The sequence below is a fragment of the Thamnophis elegans genome, chromosome 13, assembly GCF_009769535.1.
Source record: "Thamnophis elegans isolate rThaEle1 chromosome 13, rThaEle1.pri, whole genome shotgun sequence".
NCBI lineage: Eukaryota > Metazoa > Chordata > Lepidosauria > Squamata > Colubridae > Thamnophis > Thamnophis elegans.
The window spans coordinates 20,494,933-20,520,760 of NC_045553.1; the positions used below are offsets into that span (position 1 = coordinate 20,494,933).

The window sequence follows — 25,828 nt, forward strand, 5'->3', positions numbered from 1 at the left end:
AAATTTGATTTTAAGAATTTATGTGCTTTCAGATTTTATTTTTTTTTAAGGCATGGAGTAGTAGGGATTCATCTCGAAGGTTAAAATAAAGGTGATCTTATATAACTGTTCCACTACCAATGACTCTGGAATAGGAAGAAATTCTTGGCCGTTTTCATTTCTGATTTTTCTCGGTGGGATCTGCAGAGCCAATAAGCAAATTAAAAATGGAGACTTAGGATGGCCGAGAACTACAAATCAACCATCAAGAATTTTTAAGCATCTTCCTCTTCACCTGGCATGGCTTTTCTTTTATCATGTAACCTAGGCATTAATGCTCTCAATAAAATGCCGATGCTTGTCCTACGAGTCCCATCTTTGCTCACCAGAAACAGCTTCATATCCTAACAGTCAATGGCCTCGCCTAAGAAGTGTACTATTGAAGCTCTAACACATTTATAATAAACTGAACTACAACTCCTGTGTTGGTTACATTTATCAAGACGCCTTTCTTCACAGTGGAGGCTTTAGAAAAGGTGCGGAGACTTTGTTTCAAAAAGTTTTGTAAGAGACTATATGTTAGTAAGCAATGCCAGATGGAGTATCTCATATAGTTATTTAATATATCTCTGGATGTTGATCAGAGTTTATTTCCAAGGAGGATTTTTTTTTGACAGTTAAACCTTTATTTTAAAATAATTACAATGTTACGAGAGAGTTACAATCAATAGAAATGACTGCAATATGATCACACATTTGCCTTCATTTGATTTAATATCAGTGCCTGTGACTAACTTCAGATGTGTTCAGCTAAATAAAAAGCAAACTGAGTCACATGCAGAAGCTTCTGTGGACCAGGTTAACATCTCCAGAAGGGTCCCAATGCCAGTGTTAGCTCAGCTGCTCCACCAGAAATTGGCCAATGCCGTTGTGTGAACCATGACCAGCTGCTTTCCCCGGGTTTTAGCAGAAACTCTTCTTTGCCCTCCTTCCGAATTTGAGCGGTAGCCCACATCATTGTGCCCCACCATTTCTGCGGATAGTGGCGAAGGCCTTAGCCTTGTTTTGGGCTCTCTGGAGTTTAGTTTTTACTTGCCTTTTTTCCTGCCTTCCCGCTAACCTTGTAACCTGCTCCTCTTTCTCGGAAGGTAAGCTTTCTTGTGTTCTCATAACCATGTGTGTGATTCATCCGGTCTCTCTCCCATGTGTGTAGCAAGGACATTTTTTTTCTGCTTGTTTTGGGTAGCCTGGTTGATGGGCACCCAGGATGGGCAGCTCTGCAGGCTTTGGGTTGGACTGAACCAGCTCTGCCGGACCTGGCCTGGTTCCTTCTCACCAGCAAACTAGGGTTGCAATAGACTTGCTGTCCTCCTTAGTTAAGAAGTGGGGTTTTTTTCCCTTTGAGAAAGCTGACAAGCCCAAAGAGGCAAGTTGTTGAATCCCATTCATTCACAGAGTGAGATTAGTAGCACCTTTGAATGGGTAGATTTGGTCCTTCAAGAGCTCTTGGGAGCCGCAGGCATTCCAGGTGGCCTTTCTTGAAGGTGGCTAAAGCTTTCTCGTTTCTAATATTGATGAGATTTAAAGCATTTCCCTGGCCCAAGGGAAGCAGGATTTGATTAGAGCAAGCTAGTGCACATTTTATTTTCGAACCTGCTCTTTATTTTCCCACATATTTTTTCCTCCAAGTCTGGTCCTGGGGAGGTGAAAACCGTAGGCCATAAGGTCAAAAGACAGAAAAGCAAGGGGAAGACGGCAGGAATGCAGCCCATGGATGCTTCGCCTGAGTCCTCTGAGAAGAAATGGACTTCCTCATTTCCCCCCTCTGGGATCATGAGATCTAGAACCTTGGCTTCCTTGAAGACACCACTCGCCCTCTGTTAGTGATGTCTGGGACAACCATTTCCACCTCCTCCTCCTCCTCTTCATCCTCCCAAGTCTTGAGTGAGGCCTGTGTGTCTGTTTTATTAACACCTTCCATCTCTCTCTGACCCACATTTTGTGGATCCTTGAAATGTGAAGTAATGCCGAGTTGGTGTCCGTTGGTTGTAACTAGCTGGTTTCACTTTTGTATAATTTTTATTTTATTTTAAACGTATTTCTCCCTCCATCACCCTCCCCTCCCCAACATGTGTGCTGCTGATTTTTAAAATCCCACGTCATTTACACCTCTGTGGTTTAGTTTTAGCCAGCAGATCTCAAGATTAGCAAGTAATTCTCTCATTTTACACTTTGCAGGACTGCAGGGGAAGCCAGCTGCCTATTTCATGGTCAGCCCCGAGCAAGAGCGAAGGCCGGGGGCCGCCGGTTCCTTGCTATCGAATAAGCCCCAGCCGAGCCAACTCGCAGGAGAAGCCGATTTCCTCGTGAGGGATGGTCTCTCCAGCAACAGCTCCTTCCACAGCAGCGAAGGAGAAGGGACCGACCACGAGGGAGACATCCTGGACTGCAGTGGATCCAGACCTCTGCTGATGGACTCGGAGGAGGAAGAGGAGGCTTGTAAAATGAACCCCCCTCTTCAGGAGAGGGGAGGAGGTTCTCCAAAGGACCTGAACCTCCAACCGGCCCAGAATGCGCCGGTTCTCTTCAATGCTTTCCCACAACGAGCTGCGGGAAGGTCCGAAGAAGACACCGATGTGTTTGCCACGGCCCCTTTCCGAGGCTCTAAAAGCTACTGTGATGACTTGGACATTTTCACGAATGCCCCCTTTCTCTCCAAAAGCCAGGGGTTCTCTCAGCAGCTGGACGAAGGCGACGTGTTCCTTAAAGCTCCATTCACCAAGAAGAAAAGCCAGGAGGAGCTGGCGGCACAACCTCCTGCCACTGGACCATTCCTGGGCGCATCTGGAGTTGCTCAATACGCATGTGCCCCTACCTTCCAGAACCTGGATGTGGGAACCCATGGCTCCCTCCTTCCCCAGGGTCAGTATTCGGGAGCCTCATCGGTTAAGCCCTCCAGAGCAAGTGATGGCCCAGAGGCCCACCCTCCCAAAGGCGCTTCTGGAGAACTCGGCCCCGTTGCCAACGACACACTCCAAAGACACGTGGGCCTCCAGGAAGGCTTCTTGGGATCACAGACCAGCCCACCTTTCCACCCACAGTCCTTAGCTAAATACTCCCGACACTACAGCCCAGAAGGCAGGCCACGAGCCAGTGCTGAACCCATAGCGGCTTACAAAGTCGTATCTCAGACTAACAGGCAGGTGATCGCTGGGTCAGTTTCTATCGCCTCTCTTTCCTCGAGGACTAAAGAACTTCCCGCTACTGACCCATTTTCTTCTGCCCCCTTTCCTTCCAAACTGGGGAAGCAGAAGCCCTAAATGGTTTCTCTGGTGGCTTCCTTCCAGCATGTGGCTTCTGATCGGACTGGTATCTTCTTCTTAAGAACGTGCAAAGGGACTCCATGAAATGGAACACACCCTCTCTATTTCAACCATCATGCTCAACACTCTTGCTGTGGTGGGACCTTCCTGGCTCCTAGGAAGTCTTCTCCTCAGAGCCCCATGGAGGCTTTTGGGTTGGTTCTGCAGCCACTATCAGCTGACCAACACATTTTCCAGTCTAAAACTGTTTGGGTAAATATTTATTCTTAAGCCAGTAATCCCGCAGGCGATCTAGTAGATAGGACCTGTTCTACCTTGATTGAAGGTTCACGGAACATCTCCACATCGTGTCAAATGCGTCTGTACCAGGAAAAGAAACGATAACCAAATGGAAGATTATTTATTTTGTTTTCTTTGGCCTACCAAGAAGCCAGGAGGACTCTACTTCTTCCTACTATTTCTGGAGTAAATTCTCCATTGGAAACCGGAGTCGTCTTCTTCAATGTGCATTTTCAGTTCTTTTTATCTGAATTGAATACCTATCCTGAGCCATGTTCTATCTAGGCGAACGTTGGCTGGGATTTAGTCTTACCCGACAGTATAACAGACAGTTGTGCAGGCTACAGACCGTTTCTGTTATTTGCTGTTCTTTGCATAAGCCTGGGAAGGCTGGTAGTTTAAAAGAGGTTTTGCTGGCTTTTTAAAGGGGAGTTTTTGTAACTTTTGTAAAGCTTCCCCATCATTTGCTCTCTCCCCCCCCTTTTTTTTGTGCAAAACCAGTTTTTTCCTTCCTATGAGAGATCATCCAAAAAATTGTTAAGGGAAAATTCCTACGTCCTTGGCTTTGAACTCCACTTTCTCCCGGGCTGAATTTTCTAGCTTTATACTTCCAAAGCCACCTGTTTTTCCCCTCCTTTTGCCACCGAACCCCTGAATTTGCTGTCCCCCCTGGATCTGAAAAAGTGCTTTACCCAGCAGTCACGGCTTCCAACGCTGCAGAATGAAAGCAAGCAGCCTTTCCTTGTGTTTAACCCTTGAGGAATGATGCACTTTTTCTGAGCCTTTGCAAACCACGAGATAAGCCTTGTTCCACTTTCTCTGCCTCCTCTCCTCTGCCCCCCATTCGTGGATAGGGTAGGAAAGGAAAATCAGACATCCCTCTTCCCTATGTTCGTTCATGTGTAACTCTGCCCCCCAAATTGGTGCACTTGGTCTGAGCGTGCCCCTTCGCACTCCTGAATGTGATAATTCAGACCTTTCTATCTTTCTATGGGTTTGTTCTGTCCTGGCGGAAGGGCAGGGGAGTTGCGAGTAAGAGGGCACATTGGGGGTGGGTCCTCTTTGATACTAGCTTCTCTCAAATGTATACCCTCCACCTGAGCTAGATTTCAAATTTCATAATCTCCACCCTACCTGGCTCACCCCAATTAGGTTGCACCTGTTCGATACACACGATTGAGCTCATTTGCAACTTTGGGTGCAGTTACATCTCTTGGATGTTCAGAGTCGATCCTTGTTTTTTGTTTGGCACTGGACAGATGACCAATGAAATGCTTCCCCCCTGAGTGATTTTTTTAAGGTGTTCAATCAGCTAACTATGCAGGATGGATCTCTCCCTTCTGCAAAATGTCTCTAACAGCATTTGAAAGTGGAAATCTGGTTCTCTAAAAAAGACTATATCGACTGTTTGAATCCTTGCTAGGACAATCTCCGCGTCTAGCCAGAAGAACCGAGAATGGGATCTGTTCTTGAACGGACTCGTGCTGGGGAAATTCATTTGCTGGCCACAGGTTGACTTTCGGCTATAAAGACTGCTGCCATGTGCCTTTTCTGGGGGAAAAAACATACGTTGTTGCGTATTTGTTGAACTGACACAGCAAGATACTCATATTTTTACCTCTTGGAAATTTATCAAAGATCCCGTTTGTATTTTTCTTGAGATTTGAACCTATTCGCAGTGGGGGGGGGGAGTATATTCCCTTGATGTCTCCTTTTTGAAGGGAAAGGGGGAAACACACTTTCTACCATTCTCCCATGCTGTGTTGCTGCATTTATTTGATAAGGAAGTGGCATGACCTGAATCGTGGAAAATAACAGTTCTCCAATTTTGTTGAGACTCTTTATAAAAGACACTAAAGCTCTCAATGTTTTGGATAAGTGACGTTGAAGTTTGGATTTTCTACCTTCCTTCCTCTGCTCTGCCGGTAAAAGTTGCACTTTTTAGAATACGATCCGATTTAATAGGAGAATAAAATGTTTCTTTCGATCACGAGTATTAAAAGAATGAGAGCAGAAACTGGGGGAAGGGATACAAGATCATTTAGATCAGGGGTGTCCAAACTTGGGAACTTTAAGACTTATGGACTTCAACTCCCAGAATTCCCCATCCAATTCTAGGTGTTGAAGTCCGCAAGTCTTAAAGTTCCCAAGTTTGGACACCCCTGATTTAGAAGCTAAAACAAAATGTCTCCTAAAGCAGTGCCCACCCCCCAGCCTTCCTGGCTTTGTGGACTGGGGGGGGGGACGGACAGGGGAAGAGAGGAAATGGTTCTGTGCCGGCAACAGGCACACACACTCCCAGATCTATTTCTGTTTCGTGCCCACCGCTCACACAAATGGAGCTTCACACGTGTGTTTGTTTGAGTGCCCACCATTTGCACAAATAGAGCTGGGTGCTTGAATTGTGTGCCTGCTGCTTGCCCAGCCTGGTTCCGAATGGGCTGCAGCCTCAGGGGTTTGGGGACCCCTGTCCTAAAAGGGACAGTTTTTAATTCAGTCTTCCCAAGATTCTCATTTTGGCTGCGGGGCTCTGCGTCTTTTGATGCCTTCTCTTTAAACAGAGTCACAAGATATTGTGGTTTGTCTTTTTAGGAAATGGATGCTGGATATGATTTTGGGATGAATTAAAGCATCTCATCTGGCATTACCTGCTGACACATTCCTGTGCTGTAAAAAAACAGGAGGTTGGTTGTAGGTTGGGCCAACATCACGATGGGGCTCACAATAGCTCTTGGCCAGGACTTCCCTCCTTGTGCACCTACCTCATGTCTTAAGCAGGTGCTGGAGTGTTGTTGTTGTTTTCTGGTTGTAGTTTGCTTTATTTTTAAGTCCAGTTTTTTTTCCTGCAGAATTTGCAGTATCCGTTAGAATTTAAACAGAAAGAAATTTGATGGTTCAGAAATTTGGATCTCTTTTGGAAGAGGGGAAGGTAATTCCCAAAGCATGGATGCAAACTTTTGCACCTCTGCTTCTGAAAACTGAATAAGCACTGCCCTGCTTATTTGTCGTCTCCAATTAAGTTAAATATTATTTGGTGTGGTTTGAGAGGGTGCCCAACACATTGGGAAGGTCCAACCTTCAGAAGCCACATTGCTCTTAGGAACATTCCCCATGCCCTACAGAGAAAGGTATAATTTTATGCCAGAATATCCATCGTGAAAAAATTAGGAAATGCAAAGAGGTAATCTATGTAAGATGACACCATGGGATGATCACAATCTTTCCCACCTGGTGTTTTCCAGATGTTTTGGTCTTTTGGCCAGGCTAGGAGATTGAATGAATATGGACTGCATTTGGAAGGGGTTTATTTGAGGAAATCACCTGTGATCTGTGTTCAATTGTGGACAAATGTCCAGTTTTGAATTTTCCCTTGTCCCTGTGTTTCATCAGGTATCTATACAAATTTAGCCACCTGATTATGGTTCTTGAAGACAATGGGAATTTTTTTTTCATTTTACATGGGTGACCAATAGACCCTCCAGAATCTGATTCTGGTGTTTACATCACTGTTACAATCAGTTAACTCAGTTGCTACTAGTTTTAGTTGGGTGCTTTGAAAATCATTGCAGAAATCACTCCCCGAAGAAAATACTTTTGAATGGGCTAGTATTCTTAATATTAATATTATTATTGTAGTAGTAGTAATAGTTTAAAAGTTCTACGAAGGTTCTCGTGGGACAGATGGTACTTGAATAGCAGTTCAGAGTTCTCACGCACGGTGGCTTAACACAACTTAAAGCTGCCATAGTTGTGAAACACAGCTGTAGAATACAGAATCCAAAACTCTGCAATCTTCCATCTTACTGAATTAGTCCTTGGAGTGCAGGTATTCCTCTGTTCAGATCAGTGTGTGAGAACACAGCACATGTAGACCTTAACAGACTTCTTGTATTTATTTCGCATTTTTAAGCATTCCCTTCCTATCAGCCCCCATCTGTCTTAATCTTGATGGGAATGGAAAGAGGTAGTCTTAACTTAAAAAGCAGCAACCTCAAACTCTCTACTTCCAATTCCAGGAGAATACAAATATGAGCCAAATAATGCAATGTTGAAAAATGCAATATTCTTCTCCTGTATTGATATAGTAATCCCTTTGGGCTTGGTGTTTGTATGCATGTGTGGGCTACTATTTCTTACTGTTTATTTTGGGAGATTTGAATTCATTGCTGCATAATATTGATGAACATAATATTGATGTCTAAATTTTGGGGAATATTCTGCTAACTGTTCCTGAAATTTAGAGTTCCAGTAGGACTCTTGAAAGACTCGTGCGAGGCCCGTCATTCCTGGTGGAGACACATGGACAGAAGGTGGCAAAAATCTGACATGTGTCCAGCCTTTTGGTCAGGTGCAAAATATTAAACACTGGGAAACGTTTCACCTCGTTTGTATTTTTTTTAAACAGCAGCTGAAGGTTGTGGCAAGGAAAGGTGGCTGTGGTTTGGGAATACAAGTGAAGTAGATGTACAAGCACACGTACCACACTACATTGCCTCCACACACACACAAACCACCGTTCCTTTTGGAGCAGGGGTCTCCAACCTTGGCAACTTTAAGCCTGTTGGATGTCAATTCCCAGAATTCCCCAGCCAACTTTGCTAGGAAGCAGCTTTGCTGGCTAGGGATTTCAGGGAGTTGACGTCCGCCAGGCTTAAAGTTGCCAAGTTTGGAGACCCCAGTTTTGGAGTAGTCTTCCTTTTGTACCAAGAAGACCAGAGAAGTTGCATTGCGGAAATGGGTTGACAGGCAGGATCTTGGCCCGCAAAGCAGGATTGGCACCTTTCACCTCCCTGCACACCACATTTAAATTTAAATTCTTTTTAAATTTTGGCTTGCCCATCGGTTCTTCTAAGAGGAGCTGACCTACGGGGCTAACCAGCTGGGTCTTGAGCCGTGTGGCAAAACAGGGAAGGCTTGGGCACGGCCCCTTCCTTTTTGTTCCCCCATTAGAACAGGGTCTCCCAACTTGGAGGACTTGTGGACTTCAACTCCCAGAATTCCTCAGCCAGTCCACAAGTCTTCAAAGTCGCCAAGTTTGGAGCGGCTGCACTAGAAGAACTCCGTCCCAGAAGATTTGACTGGCAAGGGCTTCCTCTAATCTTTCACAGGAACTGGAAGGGTCTTTTGGGAAAGCCCAGTTGAATTTGGATAGTGGGGAACGATGGAGGCTTTTGAAAGAATCCGACTTCTGGAGGACCAATAGCGGTCAGCAAACGTTGGGATGACAATCAGTGGGCGATACCTAGGAACTCATTTCCTTTTGTAATGTAAGCATTTTGTATTCACTGAAGCGCTCAAACAAAATAAAAGTTGAAGACGTTGACAAAAGCTCACACCAAGGGTTTGGTCTGTCTTATTTTCCTACTGCCCAGGGCTACATTACTAGACCTTGTAACATCTGCAGATGGAATAATCAGAGGGTACTACTATCCATATTGTGTTACTCTGTGAGCCTGATGTCTGCCTGCTTTGCTCTATGGAGGATCTACTGTTGGACTCTTCCTTCAAGCTTTACAATTGGAACAGTGGTGCAGGGACGTATTGTGAGACCCCCTTTGATGCAGAATGTGGATATGGTCATAATACAGTCACGGAAATATCTCTCTAGCTAAACAAAATGAGTGATTGCAGTGAAGAAGCAACCCATTCATAGAAGACATAGAATCACAGATTAACAGAGTTGGAAAGGATCTTGTAGGTCATTTACTCCAAACCCATCCACCCACCCAAGCAGGAGACCCTACATGTGGGGGTCTGCAAATTGACCCATTTCCCACAGAAAAGAAAACACCGGGAACCACAAAACCTGGGTGGGTGTGGCTAACTCGACGTCACTCACTCCCACCCAGTCACATGACCACCACCCCCAGCCAGTCATTAGGGCAGAGAACCGGGTCTGGGAGGTGAGGTGGAGGGGCGGGACCAGCCAGTGGTGGGGTCACTTGACAGGGAGCCACAGCAGAGGGACGAAAGAGCCACATGCAACTCCAGAGCTTCCAGCTTCTGACACCTGCCCTACACCATTTATGACTGATGGCAATCCAGTCTCTTCTTGAAAGCCTCCAGGGATGAAGCTCCCACAACTTCCGAAGGAAACTTTCGTTCCATGGGTTGATTGTTCCCACTGTCAGAAAATTCATCCTTATTTCCAGGTTGAATCTCTCCTTGCTCAGTTTCCACCCATGATTCCTTGCCTGGCCTTCAAGGGTTTTAGAAGATGGTTTGACCCCTTATCTTAGAATCTTTGGACTGGAAGGGACCTCAGTGGTCTTCTAGTTCAACCCCCTCCTCAATCTGCAGATCCTATTCCATCTCAGACAAGTGACTGTCCAGGAATTCTGGGAGTTGAAGTTCACAGATCGTAAAAGGGCCAGAGTTCCCCACCCCCTGCCCTAGGATGTCCAAGAGCTGGGCTCCCACGAGATGTATGCCTCTTAGATTGGAGCAGGAGCACACAGGTTCCTTGACTGATGCGATGGGAAATGTGCATCTGTAAAGGGTCGAGAGATAAGTTCTTTTGGGGCCTCGGGATGTCCTCTGACACACTGCCCTCACCACAAAAACCCTGGAGATATTTCTTCCTCGTTTTGCTGAGTTCTTTTAATTCCGTTTTTATTCCCTTTATTTATGGAAGAGGCAATTTATGTGGACTTACCCATCATTTTAAGCCAGTGAGTCTTAATCTATGCAACTATTAAGATGCATGGACCTCGATTCCCAGAATTCCCCAGCCAATATGCTAGCTGAGGAATTCTGGGAGCTGAAGTCCAGATACTTTCAAAGGGCCAAGTTTGGGCAATGCTGGTTTAAGGGATCGCAGTGGGACTGCAATCTTCACTCTCCCTTCCTGATGGGCAATAAACGAAAGCCTCGGATAAAAAATAAAGTCAAACCAGCCCTAATTTTCATTGTTTCATATCGAAACTGCCACATTTATAATTTCCGTGTTTGATCTGTATATGGATGTTAAAATAGGATTTTTTTTTAATTCTAGGGGTTTGCTGCCCAGATTCACTATTTGACATCCTGGGGGTTGGGGCTTAAATGATTGATTCCATAAATAAATATGGCCAAATCAGAACTATTTTTATTAGGGATTACAAAAAAAATGTAGCAAAGGTGGATTATATTTAATGTTGCATATTTTAACGGCAGCAAGATTGGTCTTCGCACAAAACTGGAAAAACAAATTCCCCTGGAACAAGAAATAATAAGTAAGATTCTGACGTGCGCAGAAATGGACAGGCTGACTCTAGAGCTCAAGGACAAAGGTGAGACGAAATACCACGAAATCTGGCACAAATTGTACCGATGGTTAGAAACAGGGGGAAAAAGTAGGGACAGAGAAACATGGATAAGTTCGGAACTGGAAAATATGGTATTAATATTGTACGAAGGTAGGAATTGGATATCCATATGTACTGAGTGTAACAATATTATGTAAGGGATTACTGTGTAGGTAATTTGACTGAACATAAATACCTATGTAACGGATATAAACTGTTATTGTTGTAAGATCAAAGAACTCTTATTTATTTATTTATTTATTTATTTATTTATTTATTTATTTATTTATTTATTCATTCATTCATTCATTCATTTATTTGTCTTGTATGCCGCCCACTCCCGGAGGACTCCGGGCGGCTCACAAAAGACAAGGGAAAGGGGGAAAACGAGACAAAAACAACATATTAAAAACAAAACCAACATTCACAATTTCTGTGGAGGTGAATGCTTCTCAGCGCCCCCTCCCCCCCCAGCCTGCTGGAATAGCCAGGACTTGATGGCTTTGCGGAAGGCCGGGAGGGTAGTAAGGGTCCAGATCTCAACAGGGAGCTCGTTCCAGAGGGCCGGAGCTGCAACAGAGAAGGCTCTCCCCCGGGGAGTCACCAGCCGACATTGGCTGGCAGATGGAATCCGGAGGAGACCTAACCTGTGCGATCTAATTGGTCTGAGAGAGGTAATCGGCAGGAGGCGGTCTCTCAGGTACCCAAGTCCGATGCCATGTAGGGCTTTATAGGTAGCGTCCAACACCCTGAAGCGGATTCGGAGACTAATAGGTAGCCAGTGCAGCTCGCGGAAGATAGGTGTAACATGGGTGTACCTTGGTGCACCCACAATCGCTCTCACGGCTGCATTCTGGACTAATTGGAGTCTTCGAACACTCTTCAAGGGCAGCCCCATGTAGAGCGCATTACAATAATCCAGTCTTGAGGTCACAAGGGCGTGAGTGACTGTCGGAAGGGCCTCCTGATCCAGGTAGGGTCGCAATTGGTGCACCAGGCGGACCTGGGCAAAGGTCCCCCTGGTCACAGCCGACAGATGGTGTTCTAAAGTCAGCTGTGGGTCCAGGAGGACTCCCAAGTTGCGGACCCTGTCTGAGGGGCATAATATTTGACCCCCCAGCCTGAGAGATGGAACAGTTAACCAATCTTTGGGAGGGAACATCAGAAGCCACTCGGTCTTGTCTGGATTGAGTGCCAACTTGTTTGCTCCCATCCAGAAATGATTATGGAAATGACTATGCCAAAAATGTCACACTCTGTCCGTTTTTAATGTTTATCTAATAAAAACCTTTTTTAAAAGAAAGTAAATTTGGCCAAATGAGATGTCTGGAGATTCTCAGTCATCCCAGTCACAGTTATCCCAAAGGTTTTTTTTTTTCAAGAGGCAACTGGGCTTTCTGGTTTTTCTCTGAAGACGTTTTGCTTCTCATCCCAGTAGCTCCTTCAGCTTCTCCACCATCCAGTCAGAGCTGAGGATGCTTCTTGGAGGAAAAGCGAAAGATCTTCAAAAAAAACCCAAAAAGTTCAACTTGCCTCTTGAAAAAAAAACACATTTTGGGGTGGCCAAATTAGGCGAAGCCAGCTGCAGGGTTAGAGCCGTGTGAACCTCTCCTGCCCAAAGGGAAAAAGGGGGAATGAATCTCAGGAGCAATCGGCTTGGGTTCCCCCCACTTCCGCGGGGGAGTTGCTGAAACCCCTCTGTGGGGAGGGAGACTCCCCATTTTATATAAATATCTAAACATACATACAAACAATATATTAATAATATATTAATATATAAATAATATATAAATATGTTTATATTTATACCTGCTATCTTGTACATGTTTGACAAACTAATACAGTATATACAAATATTTTCCCACGGTTTCCAAGATGGGCCTACCTGGACGGATCGAACACTGCAATGTCCGCTTCGGGCCTGTAGAGGTCACTATAGGTACGAGACCGGGCGCGGGGAGCTCGTCAGGCGCCTGCGCGGGGTCCTTCATGGGAAAGGCGTCAAGATGGCGGCCGCGCGGCGTCTGGGGGCGGCGCTGGGGGGCCGGTAGGTGGCGGGTCGGTTGGGAGGGGCTGAGGGGACCCCCGTATTAAAATCGCCCCTTGCCCTCCCCCCCGTTCTCCTCCTTGGCCAGCCCCTCCGAAAGACCCCACCTCCACGTAGTTCCTTGGGAAGCCTTGAACTCCAGCGCCCATCATCCCCAGCCAGGCGCTTCCCCTACCCTCAGCAGCCTCTGCCACCCTCTTTCGCGTCCCCCCTTATTTGCTGGGTGTTGTTGTCCGTCCCACAGCAGGGGGTGGGGAAGGGGGGGATCCTAAAGGAGATTCAACTCATTTTTTCATCGTCCAACTCCCACCCCCCTGGCTCTCTCTAATGTGCTCTGAAGCTGTCAATCATCCCTTTGGGGGAGGCTCTCAGAAACAGCAACACAGAAACTCTCCCCCCAAAGGTGCTGAGGCTTCTTGTAGGACAAGGGTGTCTCACCTGGGCTATTAGGAGAGAATAGATAATACAGAACATGGAAAACAGAATAGAATATAGAATAGAACATAGAATAGAATGTAGAATAGAATAGAATATAGAATAGAACAGAATAGAATAGAATATATAATAAATATATTAGAACATAGAATAGAATATATAATAGAACATAGAATAGAATAGAATGTAAAATAGAATAGAATATAGAATAGAATAGAATATATAATAAATGTAATAGAACATAGAATAGAATAGAATGTAAAATAGAATAGAATATAGAATAGAACCGAATATAATAGAATATAATAGAACAGAATATAGTAGAATATATAATAAATATAATAGAACATAGAATATAATAGAACAGAATAGAATAGAATATATAATAAATGTAATAGAACATAGAATAGAATAGAATGTAGAATAGAATAGAATATATAATAGAATAGAATAGAATATATAATAGAACAGAATAGAATAGAATAGAATATATAATAAATATAATAGAACATACAATAGAATATATAATAGAACATAGAATAGGATGGAATAGAATAATACAAAATCGAATGGAATACAATATAGAATAGAATAGAATAATATAAAATAGAATAGAATATAGAATAGAATAACAGAGTTGGAAGGGACCTTGGAGGTCTTCTAGTCCAACCCCCTGATGAGGCAAGAAACCCTACACCACTTCAGACAAAGGGTTATCCAACATTATTATGAGCCAAGGTGGCGCAGTGGTTAAATGCAGCACTGCAGGCTACTGCTAGATCAGCAGGTCAGCGGTTCAAATCTCACTGGCTCAGGGTTGACTCAGCCTTCCATCCTTCCGAGGTGGGTAAAATGAGGACCCAGATTGTTGGGGGCAATATGCTGACTCTCTGTAAACCGCTTAGAGAGGCCTGAAAGGCCTATGAAGCGGTATATAAGTCTACTGCTATTGCTACAACATCTTTTTAAAAGCTTCCAGTGTTGGAGCATTCACAACTTCTGGTGTTGTTTCATTTTGTTTTTCCTAGACAGTCTTGCTGATATCTACTGTAGATTGCCTGGACAGTAATGCAAACATGTCATGCAGTATTTCTCAACCTCAATGAATTTAAAATGTGTGGATTCAGCTCCCAGAATTCCCCAGCCTCATCTTGTCTATACATGACCATTTTGCCCCTTTAGCTGTTCTTGCAAAGCAGAAAGCTGGGTTCCAAAATGTAGTGCTACGCTGAGGGTAAATCATAAGTGTACCCCAAAAATGCCATATTTTTATCCAAAAGATTACTCCTTTAGATTACTTTCAACCTGTTTTTGCAACTTTACATGCAAACAAATACAACCTGCAGTTTGTTTGACATTGTTTTCATTCAGAGAAAGATTGGAAAGGAGAGCAGTAATTGCTAGAATGTTTATTTTTCCCCAGCCATCAATTCTTTAATAGGTCCCCAGATTTCCTCACCTCCCAATGATGTCATTTATTGAAATATTTATTTTTCCTTCTGAAGGGGAATAGTAATAAGGATAGAAACCTGTTGGTTTTAGTAGAAACATGTTTTCTGTAACACACATATATTATGCCTTATATTTGTAACGTATATGCTTGCGTGCTGTAAGTGCCTTTTGTTTCCTGCAACTGACTTCCTGCTGTGCTATTATTGGGGTCTGTAAAATATCTGGCAAAAGTTAAAGCATGTGATCCTTGCCATTTGAACTCTTACCAATCTCCTGCAATCTATGGGTATAGAACTGTGATGGCGAACCAATGGCATGCGTGCCCAAAGTGGCACACGAAGACATGTCGCCGGCACACACAGCCTTGCCTGTTTGTCTTCTGGGTTTCTGGTGCGCATGCACGGACAATGATCAGTGCCAAAAACCAGTGTGCGCATGCGCACTGGCCAGCTGATTGTCGGGTTCACATGCACGCCAGAACCCGGAAGTCCGACTTTTCCAGAGTGTGATCCCTTTGCGCGCATGACAGTGTTGAAAACTCTGAGAAGCTAAGTGGTCAATTGAGAAAGATAATGAGATAGCTGAAGGTGATAATTAAGATCCTCTATCCTGTCCAGAGGATAAACTAATTAAGAGACCAGGATTGGGGTTTTATAACATTTCTAACAGTATAAAAAGGGGGCATTCCCTCTCTTGTGTGCTGCATATATCCCTGCATATCCTTGGAGTATGTTGGGAACAACTGACCATCATGTCTTTAAACTTTGATCAAAGATTAAATGCTGATTGTTATTCAAGCCTTCATTAAAGTCTCATTTTTGGCTCATTGTGATTTGGATATATTCTCTTCTATGGGTCCGAACTATTCTCAAATCATACACTTCCTTCCAGTCAAAACTCTGAATCTGTAGGCTTTCAGCCTTTAATGAGTAATCCTCAGTCATTCCTGTTTGGGTTGAAGTATGGGGAATGCCATTAAACTGTCTTAAGAATCAAACTTTGGTGTTCTTAGCTGTATTTTTTTTTCTCCATTCAGCTTTTGTCACTTGGGATTAAGGAGTACAAATGTATCAATTAAACAACAATACCGTTTTGTTACCCCACACAAAGCCTTCCTGTTTCCTGCAGTGCCACAGATGTCAGGTGGGTGTTTTGCTTGTGCATTTTCAGTTCTGTGGGATGAAACTGCTGCTTCTTTTCTAAAACATATTCATGATAAAAACATTGAATGGTTTATGTTTCTGTTCCACATGCCTAATCTCTCACTAAATTAGAAGAATGATATTTTTGCATGATGGGCAAATGTTTTTGCTTCCTTGTGGGCAGAGAGCAGAAAGAGTCAGGGAAGCTCACTGACCCAGACCCAGGTAAGGTGAATGACCCTGTTTCAAAATAATTGATTTTATATTTTTTCCTTCATTTCAGTGAGGTCTCTATTTATTCAGACACAGGACACTCCAAATCCCAACAGTTTAAAGTTTATTCCAGGAAAACCAGTCCTGGAGTCCAGAACGATGGAATTCCTGTCTCCTGCTTCCACCTACTGCTCTCCGTTAGCAAGGTTTGGGGGGGCGGGGGGCGGTTGTACACAGTGTGATGTTATTTGGGAATATGTCCCCCCCTCCCTTAGATCTCTGATTAGGACTACCACTGGAGGCACCAAAAATGGAAGATATTTTAGCCCATGTAATCTATTCTTGTAAAGGGATGGAAATCAGAGAAGGGAGAACTGTCCTCTCTCGGTTTTCAGTTTGCTTTTAAGAAATCGATTGTGATTTAACATAAATCTCATTGATATCCAAGAGGAGAAAGTGCAGCTTGATTCTCTTTGAAATCTTTGTGGATCGGCGAATTTTTTGTTTGATTTTTAGTTGATATTTATGCTCAGGCTTTTTTCATATGACTGAGGATCATACAAATGAGTTTTCCCTCAGAGGAAAAAAAAAACCTCCTAAGGGATGTGTGGTTGAGCCAGAGGGGGCCGGGGAGGGGATGCCATGCCATGCAGCTGCAGTCTTAGTATGTACTTTCTCCTTGTATGCAATTATCACAGTCCTGGATGCAAAGGCCATTTGCATAATTATCAGGCTTGTGGAAGGCTTATGAATCAGTCTTCCAAATTAGCCCACAGTTGGCATGCTCAGCTCTTCATACTTAGGAATATGCTAGTTGCTTATCAAAGATTTAGGGCCTCGACCATAAGTCCCATCTCTATTTACAAAGTTTTATTTTAGCTTAGAAGTCATTGCTGCTAGCACAGGTTCTGGATTAACTATAAAGCAGAAAGAGTTGATTGGCGGTGGTGTTTTTAAAACTCCGTCTGTGTTTTTTGGAAAGACAATGCTAACAAATTTGAAGCAGTTAGGATTTAGGATAACAGCGTTCTAGAAACTGCAGTCATGAAGCACAAATGTGCACATGTGAGCCAATAGGAAGAAATGGCAGGATTTCAATGAGCACTTTGAATGGTGAACATTGTTTTTCAAAGTCTTCCTTTTTCCCCCCTGGTTAGGCAGCTCTTTCGGATTGAAGGCGTTAAAAGCGTATTTTTCGGAACAGACTTCATTACTGTCACAAAGGTAAATATAAAAATACCACACACGCCTGATAGTCTAAATTACTAGTTATATAATGGACTTTTCAATATGCTGCAGAATTAGAAGGCAGAGATGGCTTACATCAATTGAATAACATTTGGAATTCTGCACTGTTGATTTATGTGTCACGTTTCAATTCAAAAAGAGGATTCTTTTCAGTAGTGAAATGTGTTGGGAATTTTTAATAATTTCTATATAAATTAAAATGGTAGGAAAACACTTCTGAAAGTGCGTTTCCCGTAAAATAAAAATATATTTCCTATAAAATTGAAATATAAAATAAAAGACAGAGCCAGTTATGGTGCTTTGTCCTGCTGCAGGTTTGCCTAAGTCCAAGGCCTGACTTTTTTCTGCGTTGGTCTGCTGGCATGAATTGAAAGCGGATACAAATAGATAGTATAACATTTGGTAAATTTTCTCTCTCTCTCCCTCTCTCTCTCTCCCCCCTCTCCCTCTCTCCCTCCCTCCCTCTCTCTCCCTCTCCCTCCCTCCCTCCCTTCCCCTCTCCTCTCCTCTCTTTTCTCTCTTCCCTACCAATTGAGATTGTATTGCCTATTAGGTCCATTTGTAAGTGTTTGAATACTCAAAAGATCAGTTTGCATGTTTTTCTGTCGAATTGATTGACATTAGTCTGACATGTATCAGACCGGGATGAGCAGAGCCACTTGAGATCTAAGAGTGATACGTAATCTTCCCTTTTGGGGGGTTTGCTCAAACCAGCTCCTGACATAATTGATGAAAAATAGCAGTGTCCTTTTGACTATTAAATGGGTAGGCCCCATTTACAAATCATACTTGACAACTGCAGAACCTCTGTGTGCCTAAAGACAACTTCCTGGAGAGTTTGGCCTGCTGGTAAGAGTCCCAGAAGTTGATGTGAGGATGGTGTATCCAGAAATAGGAATCCAGTAAAAAAATTTCTTATATTTATGGTCTGTTTTTTTTCTTTCTTCGTAGGAAAGTGAGGACGTGGACTGGAACTTAATAAAGCCCGATATCTATGCAACTATTATGGACTTCTATGCTTCGGGCTTGCCCATTGTTACAGAAGAGGTTCCTCGTACAGACACAGGTACAGTGACAGAGCCAGATGCTGGCATCACCTGCTTTGGCCTCTGCCAGAGCGAGGCTTCCACTGCTCCCCCTCCATCCTGCAAAGGTGGGCTCCCTGGTAGAGATGTATACGGTGGCATATGTTGAAGGGCCAGGGCAACACTGCAGTCAAAGGCCTCCCTTCCCCTTGGTGTAAAGAAAGGCCAGGGTCTCTTGTCAACATTGTCTGCCATCTTGCAGATTTTTCAACCACAACCTAGAACTCGAGGAATTTCCTGGTACAACAATGAATCAGTGGAACAGCTTCTCTCCAGAGATTGTAGGTGCTCCGACATTGGAGGCTTTTTAAAAAATTTTGTTTATTTTAATTGAACAAAAACACAAAAAAAGAATCATCCTTCATTACATCTTGTAGAAAGCGTGTCGATTGGTTACAGATAACTTTCGTGCATTTCTTTCTGTCATTACTTATAGTTCATATTAGATTATACACTTTAAGTCAAAAATCTTTTTTTATATCTTACTATCAATGTACCACAATTCTCATTTGACTACAATTATTTGAACATGCTTTTACCTCAAATCATTCATACTTAAAGACACAACCACATAATGGCATTCATTAGCTATTTCAAAAAATCCTCCAATAACATTACACCTTTATAGCATCTTTTAAGTAAAAGTCAATTAATAAAATTTCTAAGCCTTTCCCCCCTTTTTTTTCCAACTCACTGATTAAAATTTATATCCAAGTTACTTTTACCAATACCATAGCATGTATATATTGTTAAACAATGACTATTAACATTTCCTTATTATTATAATTGGCTAAAAATCATTTACTATTTATGTCCCATCTCCTCTCGTCAGACCCCACCCCCCCAAAAGAAAAAACCTTACGCCTTTATAACAATATCTAAATAAAAATTTGTTAATAAAATTTTATAGGTCTTTTTCCCAAGTCACAATTTGCAATTTATATCCAAATTTCTTTTGCTAGATTACCATACATGTATATATCATTAGGCTATATCCATTATCGTTTCCTTATTGCTATTATAGTTAATTAATTGTTAGCAAATAAACATTTGATAACAATCTAAAACAATCCAAGAGTTACAGAATTCCTACTTATTAGTCACCAAAATCAACTGATTTTTTTATTATCAACTTTAATTATCAACCTACATCTTTCCAGTAACAAAAAATATTATCTCTCTTGACAGTTCAAAGTCACAATCGCATTGAAAAAAGGGAGTTATGGCCCTTTCCCACAGTTATGACTGTTGTAAAGTCCCCACAGTAATGAGGTCAAAACTCAGATGCTTCGCAACTGGTTCATATTTATGATGGTCACAGTGTTTTGGGGCCTCATAGGATCTCTTTTGCGACCTTCTGACAAGCAAAGTCAGTGGGGAAGACAGATTCACTTATCTATAGTGTTAGTGACTTAAATCACTGCAGTAATTCGCTTAACAACGATGACGAGAGTTTATAACATGGGGCAAAACTCACTTAACTGTCTCACTTAGCAACAGAAATTTGCTAAGCTCAGTTGTGGTCGTAAGTCAAGGACGATCCACATTTTAATTACTCTTTGCCCAATGAGATAAACATGATTTCTTTTTTTCAGCCCCATCTGAAGAAGACGATGAAGTTGTATTAATGATAAAAGAACTATTGGATACCAGAATCAGGTACCCTTGTCTGCTGCCTATGCTTTCTATATATAAAGCAGTGTTTATGCTGGCTTGGGAATTCTGGGAGTTGAAGTCCTTCTTGTGCCATATCTGTCACTGGACGTTGGCGCTCATGTTGGCAATCCTATTTTTGTCAACAGCCGCACGAAAAAGTGCCGCTGAGTTTTGTCCAAACCATCCTGTAGATTTGGAAGCCACGATGCTCTTCTTCTGCCTGGACCTCATTTGCCTTCAATCTTTCCCTGGAGGTGATTTCCTGGGGTTCCTCAGGGTTCGGTCCTATCCCCCCTTCTGTTCAATATGTACATGAAGCCGTTGGGTGAGATCATTCGGCAGCACGGGATAAAATACCATCAGTACGCAGACGATACCCAGTTGTATCTGTCCGCCCCGTGCCAACTCAGTGAAGCGGTTGACGTGATGTGCCAGGGCCTGGAGGCTGTCAGGGTCTGGATGGGGGTTAAAAAGCTTGCGCTCAATCCAGACAAGACCGAGTGGCTGTTGTGTTTCCCTCCCAAAAATTTGGCCAGTATTCCATCACTCAGGCTGGGGGGTGAAATTTTACGCCCCTCAGACAGGGTTCGCAATTTGGGAGTCCTCTTGGACCCACAGCTGATCTTAGAACATCATTTGTCGGCTGTGACCAGGGGGGCATTTGCCCAGGTTCGCCTGGTGCACCAATTGCGTCCCTACCTGAACCGGGAGGCACTCGCAACAGTCACTCATGCCCTCGTGACCTCAAGACTGGACTACTGCAATGCGCTCTACATGGGGCAGCCCTTGAAGAGCATTCGGAGACTTCAGCTCGTCCAGAATGCAGCCGTGTGAGCGATTATGGGTGCACCTCGGTACACCCACGTTACACCTATCCTCCGTGAGCTGCACTGGTTACCGATTGGTCTCCGGATACACTTCAAGGTGCTAGTCGTCACTTATAAAGCCCTTCATGGTATTGGACCTGGGTACTTGAGAGACCGCCTGCTGCCAATTACCTCCCAAAGACCCATTAAATCACACAGATTAGGCCTCCTCCGGTTTCCGTCTACTAGCCAATGTCATCTGGCTACTACCCGGGGGAGGGCCTTCTCTGTGGCGGCTCCGGCCCTTTGGAACGAGCTCCCCACAGAGATTCGGACCCTCGCCTCTCTCCAGGCCTTCCGAAAAGCCGTTAAAACCTGGCTGTGTCGGCAGGCCTGGGGTCGATTAGTTCCCTTCCCCTCTCGAATTGTGTGGCTGTTGGTTGTTTTAAATGCCCTGTACTTTTTGTTGTAGTTCTTGTGTTTCCCTTCCCCTCCTTTGGGTTTGTGCGCCGCCCTGAGTCCCGCCGGGAATAGGGTGGCATATAAATAAAATGAACCTTGAACCTTGACTAGGAGACCCCTTAAGATAACAAGTCCCCAGACATTCATATGGCCCCATCCTGACCTTGTTTAAAACCGGGCTCTTCCCCAGGCCTTGGACTAGAGTGGGCTGTTGGTTTTGCGAAATTATTTTATTTTTCCCAGACATTTCTCTTTGTGTTGTATTTTAAAAATCTTTTAATAGTGTATGCTTTGCAGAGTTGCAATTGTGTTCGAGAGCTATACATATAATAATAAATGTTGCCGTCCTTACATGTTCACCCTTATTACTCAAGTACCAAATATTTCAGTTAAATTGCTTGTGTTCAGCAAAAAGCTAACCCGAAGATCATCCGAGAGAATTCTTTAAGCAGTATTCACTTTCTGGTACTTCTGTCAATATTCCTACTGGAACATTTCCAGGATTTTAAAATGCGCTAGTGGGGCAAACAGGATGTTCATTATAAACCCCCCTTTTCATTGCAATGAAGTTACTGCTTTCTTGAAGGAGTATTAATCATGTTGAGCCTTGTGTGTTCATTCTTCAACTCTTGACAGCCGAGATGATACATTGGGGGTTAGCGGGCACTAAAAGTAGAGGTAAAAAATGAGGTTTGCCAAGTTAATCCACGAATCCATTGCAGAAGTAAATGGGTTTGAAAAGATCCTGTGTATAAAGGAGTTAACAATTTTTGCATTCATTTCACACATTGGAGAGAAATACCCCCTCTGGGATTCGGCCCCTGCCGTATTTCAGTTATTTTTCGGGGGGTGCGGAAGGGGGAGTTTGAACAAAGATGGAGTTTTACTGTCCCTGAATAGCCAAGCCGATTAGCAGAAAGATGGTTCTTTATGTTGCTGTAAAAGGATTGGAATGAAGTGTCAAAGGTGTTTTTCCCAAAAGGCAGTTGGACTTAGTTTTTTTTTTTCTTGAAAACATTTCGCTTCTCATCCAGGAAGCTTCTTCAGTATTGAAGTAATGAAGGAAAACAGCAAAAAGAACCTTGAAAGTTACTGTTTCTTAGTTACAGAATTCAGTGCATGAACTTTACATATTTCTAATGTGGGTAACTAGTAGGAGCCTTTTCATCTGTTTCAGTAACAGTTCCAGAGCCAGAGTGAGACCAGGAGGGGGAGAGTGCATAAACTGAGCCACTGCAAACTCTCCAGGCCATCTACCTCTGATTGGCACTGAGAGAATGCAGTAAACAGTGCAAACATAACACATTTATGCCAGCTGGTTAAGTTTGTGTGACTGTATTTTGCCAGATTCTTTTCTCATAAGGGTCACGTGGCTGAGAGATGGCTCTGGAGTACACAGAGCATCCACAGCTTTGCTCAAGATGTCTTAGGGAAAATGTTGCTAATGCAAAGAGAAGTGGAGCTGCAGCAGTGCCACGTGGAAAGTACAGAGATGGGTATGGGGGAAAAAAGAGGAGAGAGGTCCATGTGTTGGCTGAGAATCTGAGCGTTATTTTAAGATATTAATGCAAACATTGGAGCATTCTGTTGTGGTCTGTCGGCGGCTTGCAGAGGTCGGTTGGGAAGGAGCATAGGCCAGTCCTGTAATCTGGGGAAGGCTTGGGCCAAGGCTTTGCGTGGAGGCAGAGAGGGGGCCGGGTCCATCTGGGAGTTATGTGCTACTTCCAGAGCCTCCAGAGTCGGACATCAGCGAGGCAGAGGAACAGGGGGAGCCTGTTCCCAGTGCGCACATGTGCAGAGCTGCCAGAAGGCAAGAACAGTTGACTTCTGTCGGACTCTTTAAAAACTATTTGTGACTCATTGCGGGTTGTGAATGAACGTAATTCACAATTGTTGAAATAAAAAAGAGGATTTTTGGGACTAAGCGTCTGCTTTTTACTGTCTCAGGAAGCCTCAGTCAGAACACATTTGCTGCCTGTAAGGCTATTTTCTCCATTGCAGACCTGCAGCTCTGGGTCTCAATGCCTCTGCCTTAATATTCCTCAGGCCAACAGTGCAGGAGGATGGGGGAGACGTCATCTTTAAGGGCTTTGAAGACGGGATTGTGCAGTTGAAGCTGCAGGGTTCGTGCACCAGCTGCCCCAGTTCCATCGTCACTTTAAAGAGTGGGATACAAAACATGCTGCAATTCTATATCCCAGAGGTGGAAGGCGTGGAACAGGTAAGCCCCTTTGGGAAGGCACCAGCTGTGCCCCACCTGCCTTGTTTATGTTCCCCCAAATGATGGGCAAAAAATTATAATAGGTATTGACATCTTACCTGTTCAAAAGGATCGGGGTTGCTCCCAAGCATGTTTAGGGTTTCCTTCTGGATGTTTGTCCTGCTCGGAATCTCTCAGAATTTTCTGAGCAAATTTGGAGGCTGCCTGCATTATCAGGCAAGATGAGAGGGATGCTGGGATTATTTTAAAAGATGTCCTCCTTCCCGGTCTTGCTTCTCAATGCTGGTGGTGGTGGGCTCTGATAGCCTTGGTGTAACTTCCTGCCTGCCTGTTGCTTTTCAGGTGGTGGATGATAATGAGGAAAAAGAAGTGAAGTCAACCTGAATCAGGGAAGAGCCCCGGACTGTGGGCAGAAATTATGTGCCATGGTGGGTTTGTCTATATTGGCCCAAATGCAGTTTCTTTATTGGGCCAATTCTGGTTTTGTTTCACTGTGTAAGAAAACAAGCAAATAGGAAGAGTGTGGCCCGTCTTTGCTTTACATCAGGGTCTCCAACCTTGGCAACTTGAAGCCTGGTGGACTTCAACTCTGAGAATTCCCCAGCCAGCAAAGCATGGCAAAGTTGCCAAGGTTGGAGACCCCCTGCTTTACATGAACAAAAAGAAGAAAGCACACAGAATAGGCATGTTCCCAACAGTTTCTAAAATATATGCTTCCTCCCTTGGATTCAAATATTTTCTGAAGTATCTCCAATTATCTTCCTGAATATCAGTTATCTATTTATTTGGCAGGCTCTCTCACTTGCTGGAGATGATTTGGTCATGGAGGAATTCCTTTAAATAAAAACCTTTTCTCCAGCTACTTAGATTCCAAAAATAATTTTTTAATTGCGCTCTTCTCAGGAGGCTTAAATTTGTAGTTTTCCTTTTTTTTAAAAAAATGCCCATGGGTTTAATGAAATGTCCATAATGCCACTGTCATCTACCTTATTTGCATAGAAACTATCTGATAATACTTTGTTCCAAAATTCAGCAGACTTCACTATCCTTCTTGGTGATCTCAACGGAGCCAAACGTTCTTTTTACAGTCAGACTAGATTTTTTTTTCCCTTGGAGCCTGAGCACACTTACTGAGCACACTGCTTTGGATGCAGAATGATGATCTCACGTGTGAAGTTGAACTTGTCCAGAAAAACGTCTTGAATCTGTGGTGCAAAGGAATCCATTTGCGAGTGCTGCTTGGTTGCTGCTAAGGTGTTCATAGATGCTGCGATTGTAAGGAAATAATTGAAGGGTGTCGTGGGTCCAGTAAAGTCCATCAAGTGCAGTTTTGGAGGAACACGTCAACCGAGGAGCAGCTAGGGGTCTCTAAAGATGAGACCCTTTCTGCAGGACACTATAAAAATGGCTCAGCCTGAGGGGGATAGGCGTGTAGCTTTTGAGGAAGGGCCTTCCCTTCCTTCTTCAGAGCCATCCTCAAAGACAGCAAGAAGTCTTGGGGAATGGTGGGAGCCATTGAGGAGATAGGCTGACCCATCCATTGCTCAATTAGGGCTTTGAAAGAGACACAGCAAGGTTTTATGTGCTTCTTCCACCTGTTTCTGGAAAATAAAAGGACAATATTGCTCAAACCTGGGGTGAAGTAGCTCTTTTCCTTGCAAAGCCTAGCAGCTGAGACATGCCCCTCCTTATAAGGTGACATTCCATTGAGTCCTGGAAATTTGAGACGGCTGATTTCAAAGCTTTAAAATCAGTTTAAAGTAAAGCAATTGTGAATGTGGCCATTCTAGAACTTTGCCTGTGCATTGTGAATAAAGACGCTTTGTGGCTCAAACTTGTGCTGCCTTTTCATGGCATGAGTGCCATCCTTTACTTGCACCGTAGGATGCAGTACTGTACAATCTACAAATTAAAAGACTGCTAGCATTGGGTTAACTGGGATGTGGCCCTCTGTGTGGGTAAAATTGGTTGCAAATGCGAAGACTGGCCACAAGTCTGTTTTTTCAGTGGTGTACAGCCGAACAGTTGCTGGAAGATTGGTTCGAAGTCGACCGGCTGTAATGACACAAATGGTACCACAGTTCTCAGGGTTCCAAATAACATCCACAAGTAAATCAGAGTCCGAGGCAAAGGATTGCTCAAAGTTCCCATTTATTAAGGGAGCCATCTTGGCACATCTGGGAAAACCCGAATC

At 43.7% G+C, this 25,828-nt stretch overlaps 2 protein-coding genes and 1 long non-coding RNA gene across 14 annotated transcripts in view; 2 read left to right on the plus strand and 1 right to left on the minus strand.

The window, feature by feature from the left end:
- Positions 1-8,914, plus strand: part of AAK1 (AP2 associated kinase 1) — a 90,964-nt gene extending 82,050 nt beyond the window's left edge. For 9 of the 10 annotated variants that reach the window (XM_032229974.1, XM_032229976.1, XM_032229975.1 and 6 more), the window contains one exon: positions 2,218-8,914. In XM_032229974.1, the coding sequence (XP_032085865.1) occupies positions 2,218-3,299 (1,082 nt within the window). In that variant the 3' untranslated portion in view covers positions 3,300-8,914. The remainder of the gene's footprint in view (positions 1-2,217) is intronic. The other variant, XM_032229985.1, reaches the window with a different exon arrangement.
- Positions 8,915-12,827: 3,913 nt separating this feature from the next.
- NFU1 (NFU1 iron-sulfur cluster scaffold) lies at positions 12,828-25,468 on the plus strand. Of its 3 annotated transcripts, XM_032229317.1 has the most exons (9): positions 12,828-12,914; positions 15,838-15,944; positions 16,227-16,362; positions 17,314-17,380; positions 18,356-18,470; positions 20,085-20,148; positions 23,460-23,634; positions 23,977-24,062; positions 24,723-25,468. In XM_032229317.1, exons 1-8 carry the CDS (start codon positions 12,874-12,876, stop codon positions 24,016-24,018), a joined length of 747 nt encoding a protein of 248 aa, XP_032085208.1. In that variant the 5' UTR covers positions 12,828-12,873; the 3' UTR covers positions 24,019-24,062; positions 24,723-25,468. The 3 variants fall into 3 exon arrangements, with proteins under 3 accessions (XP_032085208.1, XP_032085207.1, XP_032085209.1); XM_032229316.1 differs by having other exon boundaries at positions 23,977-25,468; XM_032229318.1 differs by lacking the exons at positions 12,828-12,914; positions 16,227-16,362 and having other exon boundaries at positions 15,903-15,944; positions 23,977-25,468.
- LOC116516675 lies at positions 21,890-23,970 on the minus strand. The gene is made up of 2 exons (XR_004256388.1): positions 23,733-23,970; positions 21,890-22,079 (listed from the first exon to the last, which is right to left on the minus strand). It is a non-coding gene; the product is annotated as an uncharacterized LOC116516675 (long non-coding RNA).
- Positions 25,469-25,828: the final 360 nt, after the last annotated feature.